Source organism: Macaca thibetana, chromosome 4 (assembly GCF_024542745.1).
Source record: "Macaca thibetana thibetana isolate TM-01 chromosome 4, ASM2454274v1, whole genome shotgun sequence".
NCBI classification, from domain to species: domain Eukaryota; kingdom Metazoa; phylum Chordata; class Mammalia; order Primates; family Cercopithecidae; genus Macaca; species Macaca thibetana.
The window spans coordinates 26,918,894-26,932,450 of record NC_065581.1 but is presented as its reverse complement, the minus strand read 5'-3'; the positions used below and the strand labels follow the sequence as shown (position 1 = coordinate 26,932,450).

The 13,557-nt window shown below is 41.5% G+C and overlaps 2 protein-coding genes across 2 annotated transcripts; one reads left to right on the top strand and one right to left on the bottom strand.

Annotated features, from left to right (window-relative positions):
- Window positions 1-3,958: 3,958 nt before the first annotated feature.
- LOC126953520 (histone H2A type 1) lies at window positions 3,959-5,182 on the bottom strand. Its single transcript, XM_050788952.1, has one exon. The coding sequence runs from the start codon at window positions 5,143-5,145 to the stop codon at window positions 4,753-4,755; it is 393 nt and encodes a 130-aa protein (XP_050644909.1). The 5' UTR covers window positions 5,146-5,182; the 3' UTR covers window positions 3,959-4,752.
- A 219-nt stretch (window positions 5,183-5,401) lies between these two features.
- LOC126953534 (histone H2B type 1-J) lies at window positions 5,402-11,951 on the top strand. The gene is made up of 2 exons (XM_050788967.1): window positions 5,402-5,854; window positions 11,582-11,951. Exon 1 carries the CDS (start codon window positions 5,471-5,473, stop codon window positions 5,849-5,851), a length of 381 nt encoding a protein of 126 aa, XP_050644924.1. The 5' UTR covers window positions 5,402-5,470; the 3' UTR covers window positions 5,852-5,854; window positions 11,582-11,951.
- The last annotated feature ends 1,606 nt before the right edge of the window (window positions 11,952-13,557 follow it).

The window sequence follows — 13,557 nt, the reverse complement described above, 5'->3', positions numbered from 1 at the left end:
TGGAAAACAAAACAAAATTGATATGACTGGCTGTAACTTGCTGTAGCTGAATTCAGTATATGTTGTAAAGAGGGTAAGGGAGCATAGATTAATTGAATACTTAATCTAAGGGTAAATACAAATTAAAAATAACAGGCTTAATTATCTGTTGTAAACAAGAGACTTCCTTTCCCATCACTTTCAAGATGTCTTTCTCTGTCCTTTTAAAATGTATGCAAATCCTTTTAATGACTAAACAGGCCTTATAACTGAGAATATTTTCTCAATGCCTGGAGAGCTATCTCTTTGAAATGTTCATCATTAAAAAAGATAGTGCTCTGTCTCCCAGTTTCCAGTGAGAAAATAGGCCAAACTTTAGCTGTCACCTAACTTCGAATTGCAAAACCTATCCAACGTGGCTATTCCTAATAAGAAAGCAAGATTTCTTTCTGGTTTTGCAATCTCTTCGTAAGATTGCCTGTGATAAGCAACTCTCTGGTTTAATGCTTATTCAATAATAAAATTATTTCCTTTCTATTCTTTGGGAGATTTCAAAATTGTATTTTCCCCAACATTAGTTAACAAATATATTTCTCTGCTTGAGCTTCTCACCAATCAGAAGCCATTTTCTGTATCTGATTTCATGAGTTTTTGCATAGCAATTAGTGACAATAAGGATAGCAATGAATGGTAAAATGTGGCAGAATATGCCATCCCAAAATATGCCATTTTGGAATAAGAGTTTGAGATAAAGGCAATTTAAAAGAGTAGGTACAAGAAAGGCAGAAAGGCACTCTCACTGTTCCCTTTTTCCTCCCTAAAAGCAGGAATTAAAATTCCCATGTCCGTGTGAAGAGACCACCAAACAGGTTTTGTGTGAGCAACAAGGCTGTTTATTTCACCTGGGTACAGGCGGGCTGAGTTCGAAAAAAGAGTCAGTGAAGGGTGGTGGGATTATTATTAGTTCTTACAGGTTTTGGGATAGGTGGTGGAGTTTAAAGCAATATTTTGGGGGTAGGGGGTGGATCTCACAAAGTACATTCTCAAGGGTGGGGAGAATTACAAAGTACATTGATCAGTTAGGGTGGGGCAGAAACAAATCACAATGGTGGAATGTCATCGGTCAAGGCTATTTTCACTTCTGTGGATCTTCAGTTGCTTCAGGCCATTATCACAGGCTTAGCTTGGGCTCAGAGGCCTGGTGTGGAAGATGTCCTCCTTGTACCAAAAGGAAAATAACATTTTCATCAAGGACAGGAAGTTGAAACCAAGAAAATTCTGTACAAGCAGATCTCCTTAAAATAATTGTTTTCCTTTAGCCTTCCTACATAGTTACATTTTCACAATTTACTCTGTTCAACCTACTATAAAAGCATTTAGGTTTTGCTACTTCTTTGGGGTCTGTAATTAGAGCTCCCATGTCCCATGCCACATAAAATTTATATTAAATAAAGTTATATGCTTTTCTCCTCTTAACCTGTCTTATGTCAGTTTAATTATCAGGCCCAGCCATAAAAACTCAAGAGGATAGTGGTAAAATTTTGCCTCCCCTACAAGGATATTTGAGTTTGTCAGACTCTTTAGTTTCTGAAATTGACGGTAAATTTAGTCCTGAAATCAATAGTAAACATACACACAGTATAACATTTTTTAAAATGTGATGCTAATCAGTCTCTTTTCTAATAGGATAACTATCAAGATAAACTTAGTTCAAACAGAGTAACTCTGAGTACTCACATTCTTTCACATTACAAAACAAATCTAGCAGCAAACTTTATTATGTCAGGCGTTTAAATCAGAGCAACTCCATCTTGAATAGGAGCTGGGTAAAATAAGGCTGAGGCCTACTGGGCTGCATTCCCAGAAGCTTAAGGCATTTGTATTCACAGAATGAGTCACAGAAGAGGTTGGCACAAGGTACAGGTCACAAAAACTGCTAATAAAAGCATGAGGTAAAGAGGCCAGCCAAAACCTACCAAAATCAAGATGGCGAGGAAATTGACCTCTGGTTATCCTCACTGCTCATTATACACACTTATAATGCATCAGCATGCTAAAAGACACTCCCACCAGTGCCATGACCATTTACAGATGCCATGGCAACGTAGGAAAGTTACCCTATATGGTCTAAAAGGGGAAGGAACTCTCAGTTGGGGAATTGCCCACCCCTTTCCCAGAAAACTCATGAAGAATCCACCCCTTGTTTAGCATGTAATCAAGAAATAACTATAAATATCCTTAGAATAGAACAAAAGAACAATTTTCTTTACTTCTCTAATAAACTTGCTTTCACTGTACTCTATGGATTTGCCTCGAATTCTTTCTTGAGAGAGACCCAAGAACCCTCTCTTGGTGTCTGGATTGGGACCCCTTTCCAGTGACAGTTACACTTGCAAAATACATCCTGTGTCCAACCACTATACATTTGTGAAATTTATTAAATATTAATTTAAATAAGTTGAAAGACCTTTAAAGACGAACAACTCAAAAATGAATAAAATTATTATTTGGGTTACACAGTATAAAAATCCATCAAAAAGCCAAATATTTTACAATTTTGGGGGCCTCTCAAGTACCTATTTTTGCTAATTGTCAGCACTTATTTCTGTTCCAGAACATCATATTTATACTAGGATTGGAAGTAGTTATATTTTAAGAACAAGAAACAGAAACAATAAAAGGTTACGAGACGTCAATAGACTAAGTGCTAAAGAAATTCCAGATAGGAAGAGGAGGTATCTAGAGAAAAGGAGCTGAAAAGAAATGGGGTAGGTCGACCAAATTTTAGAGCAAGAGTTTTTAACCTGAGGTCCATACTTATATGTCACAACGCCCCTAAGGATAAAATTCAGCAATTGGAGGGTGCTGAAGGGGAAGTCTGTGAGTTTGGGTAGTAAAATATCTATTTTTAAAAAGTTAACCTTGACTGAACTTGAACATTTCACTTTATTATGAATTTAGGCCACAAATCTCAGTACCTGTTACTTTGTAACCCAAAAGACATTAGATGTTTCATTTCTCGTTACAATTGCTGAGTTATCTTGAAACATTTATACTCCTCTAATTAGTAACAGCAATTAGGCTCACCAAATTATATAATGTGTTAACTATATTAACAACATAACTATATAGGCCCATTTATCACTATCAAGTTTCAAAAATACTCTGATAACTGTAATTTAACTTTGTTTGGCATTTTATATACTTAAAACATCATTCTGAGATTTTCCATGTTACCAGACAGCCAAAAGTGTCTACAATACGCAAGAAAACTGTTAATGTCTTTTTCTCAAGATTACATCTGAGTGGGCCAGGCGCTGTGGCTTACGCCTGTAATCCCAGCACTTCGGGAGGCCAAGGCGGGCGGATCACGAGGTCAGGAGATTGAGACCATCCTGGCTAACACGGTGAAACCCCGTCTCTACTAAAAATACAAAAAATTAGCCGGGCATGGTGGTGTGGGCCCCTGCAGTCCCAGCTACTCGGGAGGCTGAGGCAGGAGAATGGTGTGAACCCGGGAGGCGGAGCTTGCAGTGAGCCGAAATCACGCCACTGCACTTCAGCCTGGGCGACAGAGCGAGACCCCGTCTCAAAAAAATAAAATAAAATAAAATAAAAATAAATAAATAAATTACATCAGAGTTCAGTGAACAGAGGTAGGAGGCAAGATTGTGCAATCTTGGTATGAATATTCCTTATTTAGCTACAACACCAAAAGTTATTTGCACTATCGTACTAAATAACCCTCCTCCACAGAAATCTGCCAGTCTTGCTAGGAGGCCTCAGTTTGTGTCAGGAACGCCCAACACTGTACTTTTCTAATACTCATAAACATTTCTAATACTCATTTCTAAAGTGCATTTCTAATACTCATCATTTGTTAACCATGATAATCCTCTATATATTTTCCCCCGTATTTGTGAGGAAGACGTTTTAACAGTCTGTGTGCTAACACTTTACCTCAAATTTCCTGAAAGGGTTTTAAGGTTTATTAGAAATAACTATCCTGTCAAGTTCTTCTGGGTAAGCAACTTAGGATATTAGGCCTTTCCAAATGAGAAATGTTTCTTGGGCTCCAGATAACGTCATCCCAGTGTTTTACTCACTTCATTTTAAAGGAATACTTTGAAACATGCAGTGGGGTGGGTAAGAGAATGCTTCACAGCTATCCATCAGGAAAGATGTGTCTCTGAGAGAGCCTTTGCAGGGAGGTGGACTATCGTGTCACAAAAGTCCTGCAGCCTCGCTCTCCTGCAGCGGCGTCACCAACGAGCTCTCGCAGGAGGCAGCTTGCTGATCAGCAGCTCGGAGTTCTGGTAGCGCCGTACGTCGCGCAGGGTCACCGTGCAGGGAACACAGCGGGGAGACTTCTTGCCGCCCTTGGCCTGCGTGGAATAGCTGTCTGCTAAATTCTAGCCAGGGCAATAACCCTTGTGCCAAAGTGCTTCAAAAACTCACGAAGCCACTGGCACTCTGTGGACACACGCTAAGTTTAAAATTAAGTAGTGGCCTAATACATCTGTTCACATCCTAACTTTTAAACGTGGTAGAATCTGGACCACCTCTCCTGTAGTTTTTTTTTAAATCTGCGGTGTTCGCTACACTGTCTTAAAAAGGTATAAGGATGGGTAACTTATGGCTTAAGTTTTCCCCATGTCTCATTTTCTTCCACGTGGAAATGTTAAGTTCTTTTAGAGAAGACGTGGGTGGCCCTTAAAAGAGCCGTTGGTTTGGACTAGTTTTACTCCAGTTGCCACAAACTAGTCCAGGTAGTTACTTGCCCTTCGCCTTGTGGTGGCTCTCAGTCTTTTTGGGCAGCAGCACTGCCTGGATGTTGGGCAGGACACCGCCCTGTGCGATGGTGACTTTGCCCAGAAGCTTGTTGAGTTCCTCGTCGTTGCGGATGGCCAGTTGGAGATGACGGGGGATGATGCGGGTCTTCTTGTTGTCGCGGGCCGCATTGCCCGCCAGTTCCAGGATCTCGGCTGTCAGGTACTCCAGCACCGCTGCCAGATACACCGGCGCGCCGGCCCCAACCCTCTCGGCATAATTGCCTTTGCGAAGCAGGCGGTGCACTCGGCCCACGGGGAACTGGAGCCCAGCTCTAGAGGAGCGAGTCTTGGCCTTAGCGCGAGCCTTGCCTCCCTGCTTGCCACGTCCAGACATTGCGAGCGCAACTAACTCACCACAAGCAACTACGAAACAAACAGGACAGGCGGCGCTTTTTATAAGCACTATTGGGCGCGAAAAAGAAGACGTGTTGTTGGTTAGGAGTGCAGTTTAATTTCAACCAATGGCAGTACGTCTTCTGGATTTGCGAATCCTGATTGGGCAGAACTGACCTCTGACGTTACCCTGAATAACTACCAATCAGACACAAGACTTCAACTCTTCACCTTATTTGCATAAGCGATTCTATATAAAAGCGCCTTGTCGTACGTTGCTCGCCGTGTTTTTCTTTTTACTTGAAGCTTTGTAGCTAGTGTTCGCTATGCCAGAGCCCGCGAAGTCCGCTCCCGCCCCGAAAAAGGGCTCCAAGAAGGCGGTGACTAAGGCGCAGAAGAAAGACGGCAAAAAGCGCAAGCGCAGCCGCAAGGAGAGTTATTCCATCTATGTGTACAAGGTGTTGAAGCAGGTCCATCCTGACACCGGCATTTCGTCCAAGGCCATGGGCATCATGAATTCGTTTGTGAACGACATTTTCGAGCGCATTGCTGGTGAGGCTTCCCGCCTGGCGCATTACAACAAGCGCTCGACCATCACCTCCAGGGAGATCCAGACGGCTGTGCGCCTGCTGCTGCCCGGGGAGTTGGCCAAGCACGCCGTGTCCGAGGGCACCAAGGCCGTCACCAAGTACACCAGCGCTAAGTAAACAGTGAGTTGGTTGCAAACTCGACCCTAACGGCTCTTTTAAGAGCCACCCATCTTCTCAAAGAGAGAGCTGGTGCTTGTATTTCTCCTGTGCTGGCCATTGACATAGTACTTGTAACTCACTACTGTTTTTTTAGTCTGAACTAATCCTTAATGACTTTTTTTTTTAGATCTGCCATTCTAATCCCCTTAGAGTTAAGTAAGGAGATGGGGAGACTTTCTATTACACGTTCGAAACCGATTAAAATACTCGTCGGTCCCCCAGCGGATAGTGAGTTGGAACAGTGCCAAGTTGCAGCGGTTATCAGTTTGAATTTGTCCGGGCAGCGCCCACCCTTCCTGTCTGCATCCTGATTAGTTGCTGTATCCAGGAAGTCCACGGCCTGTTTGGGTGCGCCAAAGGAATTCAAACCCCGCCTTTATTTGGCCTGCCTTAACAAACTCAGTAAACTGTCAGTTTGTGTTTCTCATTCTTTAGTATTTTATCGCTTTCGGGAAGGAGATTGATTTCTTCTCAGTTTTCATTGGATACAGCGATTTTTTAAAAAAGGGACCCTTTATGGCAACATAATCAGTTTTTTTTTTTTTTTTTTTTTTTTTTTTTTTTTTTTGAGAGGGAGACTTTCTCTGTCACCCAGACTGGAGTGCAGTGGCGTGATCTCAGCTCACTGCAACTTCCGCCTCCCGGGTTCTAGCGATTCTCCTGCCTCAGCCTTCCGGGTAGCTGGGATTAGAGGCATGCGCCACCATGCCCGGATAATTTTTGTATTTTTAGTAGGGACGGGATTTCACCATGTTGGCCAGGCTGGTCTCGAACTCCTGACTTCAGGTGATCCACCAGCCTCAGCCTCCCAAAGTGCTGATTACAGGCGTGAGCCATCCAGTCCGGCTGCAATGGAATTTGAAGGCGGTAGTTTTCAGCCTGATCAATGCTTTATCTCTAATTAGAATACTATTTTCCCTTTATGGTATATCTATATAAGCAAAGGCATTAGAAGCCTAAACAGGACAATTCGGGGTGTTAAGGCAGAAAACTTGAGGACGTTTATCCCAGACTCTTTTCTGAAATAAGTCAATTTCAATTTTAAAACTCCTTTCTTTAGTATTTTAAATACTGTTTTTGACTTTGCCTAGAAGAAGTGAGGAAAAACAAGTTCCCCCTTATTCAGGTTGTCACAAATGAGAACCAGTCATCCAACAAACGATGTTGCTCTAGGTTGTAACTATTCAGTCATGTGTCTCTTAGGTAAAAATCCAAGGTCTATAAAGCATTTGGAAGCTCCCACTATGACTGGCTTTTGGTTTCAAAGGTAGTAATTGTATATAAACGAGTTACTATCTAGTTTATTTAAAATGGATCTAAATTTAGCACAGTAATAGCATCTAAAGCAATTAGTATTTTTGTTAAATCCACTATCAAATACACACTTTTGTTGACTCATGTCCTATTTTTTTCAAAGCCCAGTTAAATATTGTCTGCTTTATGAAATTTCTTTTTTGAGCTTTTTTTCGGACACTTGTCCAGCCTTTGAAAACTGTCTCTGTAGAGTTTCTAAAACATATATCTCTTTGAATTGCTATCTGGTTTGTTGTATATATTTCTATGTAGAAAATATACACTCAAGTTCTTTTACTTCACCATAATCCCATACTAATGATAACTGAACTGTTATCAATTCTGTGAATAAACAGAACTTAAATTACTTTTATGACATTATTGTTATGTTACAGGGGCCTCTGACCCTCTCTATTAATCCAAATAGATGATAATTTCCAAGCTAAATAACTTGCTTCTTTGTCTTACAAGATATAGAAATCAGAATAAAAAGCAGAGTTTGTAAGAAAAGGAGGATTGCGACTGACTCATGGGCATATCGTCCAGCCACAGGTGAAAATTTGTAAAGGCTAGGTTTTCGAAAACTACACAAAGTTAAGTTGAAAAGAACCCAGCTAATTCTGTTACTCAGAAGACTAACCTGCCTAAGAGGCAATGAAACAAATGATCACCTTATGGGTTATTTTCATCTTGCTAGTATCCCCTTAAGAATAAGGACAAAAAGTTAATACTTTGCTTGAAAAACTGAATGGGACTGGGCGGGGTGGCTCATGCCTGTAATCCCAGCACTTTGGGAGGCCGAGGCTGGTGGATCAGTTGAGGTCAGGAGTTCGAGATCAGCCTGGCCAACATGGTGAAACCCCATCCCTACTAAAAATACAAAAATTAGCCCAATGAGCTGGCAGCACCCTGTAATCTCAGCTACTCAGGAGGCTCAGGCAGGAGAATCACTTGACCCCAGGAGGTGGAGGTTGCAGTGAGCCGAGATTGTGTCACTGTACTCCAGACTGGGCAACAGAGGCGTTTCCGTCTCCAAAAAAAAAAAAAAAAAACTGAATGCTACAAGTTCAACCCATTACTAACCAGTTCCTGAAGAATTGGCTTTTTTCTCTTTTTTTTCCTCTGGCTTTTCCCTTCATTTTAAAATGTAATAGTGGATGTAATAGGGGATGTAATAGTGCCTCTTGAGCAAATAGTTTTGGTATACTTACAACAATGTCCTGTACATAGTGAGCATTCAATATAAGCTGGCTAATAGTACTGACACCAGTTGTAACAGTAGCATTAGAAGCTGTAACTCAAGTATGTCCATAAATGACAATAGGAAAAAGAATTGCTGCCACTCAGCACAATTTGGAGTACTGAATGCCATTGTTTACTTTTTCTAGAAGGAGAGTGATCTAAACTGAATGTACACGGCTAATGGTTTGGATAGACAGAGATTTTAAGTGGGCAAAAGTGGAGGCTGTGTTGACAAGAAGCTTTGGGGAATGGTGATATGGACGAATTTCCCAGAATGGTCCCAGAGTATGAGAATAATGTCCCATATGAATACTAACCTAAATTCTCACTCTTCAGAGGAGGCTATCAACAATCAGGTACACATCAACCATATGGCTGTTACGTAGTCTCTTTTCCTATCACCCCACTGATTGCCCAAGTGATTTATTTGTAAACAATGTGACCAGGATGGCAGGCAATGGTAGAGGTGATACTTGAGCTCTGTAGTATAGACTTAGCTCACCAAGGCTGACCTCTGGATACTGATGCTGCTAAGTGCCCCATATGTCAGGGGAAGTATTCTTGTATTCTTGCAAGTATTTTGTGATGGATAAGGCAGGGATTTGTCTTCACTGAGATAAACCCTCTAAATTTGGATATGCTTCACTTTGCTATTGCTAGCAGGACCACCTATGAACTTACTGAACACTTTATACCTCATATCTCAACATTTTTTGGACCCATTATACAGAAAGGGTAAGGTAATGAATGGATGACCATGGGACTCAGTAGTCCTAATGTGTACCACATTCCTTATAAGCAGAAGTCTCAGTTTTTGGAAGACTCAGTTAAAGTGGCATGTAGTCATTTAGCACCCTCTTGGAGTACTGTTCAATTTTGGATGTTGTAGGTGTGCTGAATAGTGGCTAAGAAAAGGCATAATTTCTTCTGTAGCCAAAATGCATTGGTTAAAGAAAAGAGATGTAGGAATGGAGTGGTCCGTCTCATATTACACTTAATAATAGCCAACTCAAAAAAGTTATGCTTTCCATGTTTCCAACTCAGGGCTCTCTGCTGTTTTTTTTTGTTTTAGAAAAGGAGGAGTACATACTCCCACCAGTAGTCATGGAGATGCCTCTTTGTTTATTGATTTACCAAAAATGATTTATTTTTATATGAAGTTTGAAGCAGTTTAAATTACATTCATTTGCTGGCTTAAAGAACTGTGGGAAGTCTTGACTTAATGGGAGTTGGGCTTTTGGACTCCTCCTCTGTCAGTTTTCTTTTTATTTCTGTTTCCACCCCCCGCTTCCCCCACCCCTCCCCTCTCTTTTTAGGGGCATAGGCAAGGAACCGTGACAGATAATTTGAGTATTTTTAAAAATACTCTCATAAAAAGTACACCTTTGGCCGGGCGCGATGGCTCACGCCTGTAATCCCAGCACTTTGGGAGGCTGAGGCGGGCGGATCACGTAAGGTCAGGAAGGAGATCAGCCTGGCCAACATGGTGAAACCCGGTCTTTACTAAAAATACAAAAATAAGCCAGGCGTGGTGGTGCGTGCCTGTAGTCCCAGCTACTTGGGAGGCTGAGGCAGGAGAATCGCTTGAACTCGGGAGGCGGAGATTGCAATGAGCCCAGATCGTGCCACTGCACTCCAGCCTGGGCGACAGATCTCAAAAAAAAAAAAGAAAGAAAACCATTTTTTCCACAACACTTTTCAAAGAATGTTTTAAAAGCAATGACAATCCATAATCAGTGAGAATTCCCACCCAGATTATGGTCTCAATTCCTTTTTCAAAGAGCAGTCAGGCTACTTGGAGACCTGGGTAAATTTACGGATTTTAATACATTCAAGAGGAACAGCAACCAAATGCCGTATTTGGATCTGGTGGGATCTCATTCAGACAAAATCAGTATAAAAAATACTTGAGACAATTCAGGATTTTCTTTCTTTAAGGGCTAGGTATTGGATAATGTTACACATCATTTTTAAAATTTTCTTAGGTGTAAAATCTCAGTGTATTTTCTTTATATCCGTATCTGTTAGGATATTTGTGAAAATATTCATAATTAAAATCACATATATGGGATTTCATGTTTCGGATATTTTTTAGACTCCCTCATCTGTCAGTGTGGGTGCGGATAATGAAACAAAATGGGCAAGATGTTGGTAACTGTTGAAGCCTCCGCGACGAGCCTTGGGAAGTGCAGGATTCTCTGTATTTTTGTGTCTGCTTCGGGATGTCCATGACCACTCCCTTTCCCCTCCAAAAAAAAAAGTTTAAAAAAAAAAAAAAAAGCTGGCGAAATCAGTGAACGTATTTCTTTTTTGGTCAACAAAGGGCTACCCTGAGAGGAATCTACATGCAGAAAAGCTCAGGCGACTGAACTAACGAAACGCTGCAGTTGGCACAGAGAGGAGTTCTCGGGGCCGCACCCTCCTCTGTCCCGCAGGCGAATTGAGAAGCGCTATCGCCATCTTGTGGCGATAATGGATAGGATAATGTAGCTAAAACTTTGTTTCGTTTTATTATTTCGATTAGGTATTTCATTGCTACGGTTTAATAATTGAATATGCAAAAAATACTATAAACCATCCCATCCCCAACAGTCCCCAGCCGCCCAGTTCCCTCATCTACTTGGCAACGATTCTCTTTTTGACCAAACTGTAGGCGGATTCTTCTGAGCCCTCTTCTGGACTAGGTGGCCACCTTGGCCTATAAAGACCTGAACAAACCCGAACGTAGTTTCTAATAGGCCCGATCTCCTCAAGTGCCTGCCTGAGAAAACTCAATTGATGCTGCCAAAGGAATTTACATTTGTTTCAGTCAACGTCTGAAGATAGGGCCCTCGTCTCCCAGGCTTTGTGGAGCCTGATTTTGATATGTGCCAGTTATGAAACCCAGATGGTTTCCCACTGTCAGTGGTTACTAAATAAAATCTGTTTTTGTCATTTAAACTAAGGCCTGGCTGTGTTTTGTCTTTGATATACTACAGTGAACCACTTTTCGTTTCCTGTGTACCTGTCTGGAATACCTTTATACAAACACAAATAAACAAATGTGTCCCCTTTCATTCAAATTTGCCCCCTTTCATTCAAATGATTGATGGTCACATGTTCTTCACAGGTTCTGTCTCTTGCTTTTCTCATTAACTATCTGTCTTATTGCAGGTGGAGTGGCTGAACCTTCTCAGCAGGTGCACCTACACTAGTGACCTGAGGAGAGAAACCCTAACCCCACAATGGCTGCATCTTCTCTGAAGACGACACTGATGCTCATCTTTGAAATGAAGGGCAGTTTGTGCATTTCTCCATGAAGGTATCCAGAAGCAGCCCTGCCACAGCTGCTGTGGGGCGGCTGAACTGCTATTCCTTTTCTAGGGTGGGATCCCCACCCTTTGTAAGGAAGGATATTGGGGTCCTAACACTGGGAACTTATCTTGTCAGTGAGGCCTTCTTTAACTGCCATCTTGTAATTCAGCACCCCATCTGTGTTTCCTGTTCCAATTTAGGCCTTTTTTTTTTTTTTTTTTTGTCATAATATACAGATCTGAAATGCTATGTTTTACTTATTTATTGGCTTATTATCTTTACTGTACCATCCTCCACACTAAAAGTTTTTTGGAGCTGGATTTGAGAGTTGTGGAGTAGGTTATATTTTGATCACTTGTATTTCCCATCTTCTAGAACAGTGCCCAGCAAAGTACTTCTCTGAATAAATGAATAAAGTAATATTCCTCTGCTCCGCTGTTGCCAACTGGAATATCCTGGGGGAACTTTCTTTGCTTTCCTCAGGGGATGATCCAGAAGATGAAAAACAAATTGTCATTCCATATAGTCCTCTTCTGAGTGTTTTTCAGTTTTGTTAAAACTCAGATTTCTTCTTTTTACCTGAATTTTTTTTGTTAATGATTATTAGCATATACAGTATTTTCTTTTATCTACCAAAAAAGGCAGTTGATACCGTGCATGACTTGAAAATATACGTGCCTTCTCTGAGGCTCAAACTCAGGACTGTTATTATTTGGAAAGCCTCATAGCCTGGTTGGGTTGTGGCTCCCAAGAAATCATACCTAATTTCCCTTTGAGAGCACTGATTTCCGAGTTTCCATTTCTCCCAGAAGAGAAACACTGTCTCGTAAGAATTTATGTGTCATGAAGGCTTCCTTTTTCATCTTGCACTTAGAAGGACCCAAGACTTGAGGGCTGCGCTGTCAACACTATTCGTTGTTCACCCTCTCTTTTGTTCTAATTATTTATGTCTTCCTGCCTTCAGAAATATCAGTTGCTCTTTCACCAGCCATTGTTTCCTCTCTGGCCCTAGTACAGAGTAGGTGACGTAGTACAGCTGAATGGCTGAATGCTGGCAAACTTGTCTCCAGCCTAGATTTCTCCTTATTTTAAATCTGCACTTGCAAGCACATGGCCTGAGATACTCCTCTCGAAAATGCCACCAAAAGGACCTTATCATAAAAAATCGCCACAGTCTATTCAGGGCTATGTATTAAGGGACAATAAAATGTGAGTCATGGCCAGGCACGGTGACTCATGCCTGTAATCCCAGCACTTTGGGAGACCGAGGTGGGCGAATCACGAGGTCAGGGGATCTAGACCATTCTGGCTAACATGGTGAAACTCCATCTCTACTAAAAATACAAAAAATTAGCCTGGTGTGGTGGCGGGAGCCTGTAGTCCCAGCTAATTGGGAGGCTGAGGCAGGAGAATGGCGTGAACCCAGGAGGTGGAGTTTGCAGTGAGCCGAGGTGGTGCCACTGCACTCCAGCCTGGGTAACAGAGCAAGACTGTCTCAAAACAAAACAAAACATGAGTCATTTACATTGTTTTATTTTATCCAACTTAATTTTTTTCACAAACATGTATCATTATCCTCATTTTAGAGATGAAGCTGAGACTTAGAGTAGAAAACATCCTTAAGTCACAAGACTGATAAAAGTGGCAAAGCCAGTACTAGAAAGCAGAATAATTTTGATTCTGAAATGTGCTCCTTCTCGTATCAGCTCATGTTCCCTCCACATTCCTTTTCCGCATGTACCCAACGGTTCACTTGACACGTATTTACAGATTTGTGCATTCCCACCCATTAGACGTACATCTCCACCTCCAATGACTTGCCAACTCTTATAGAT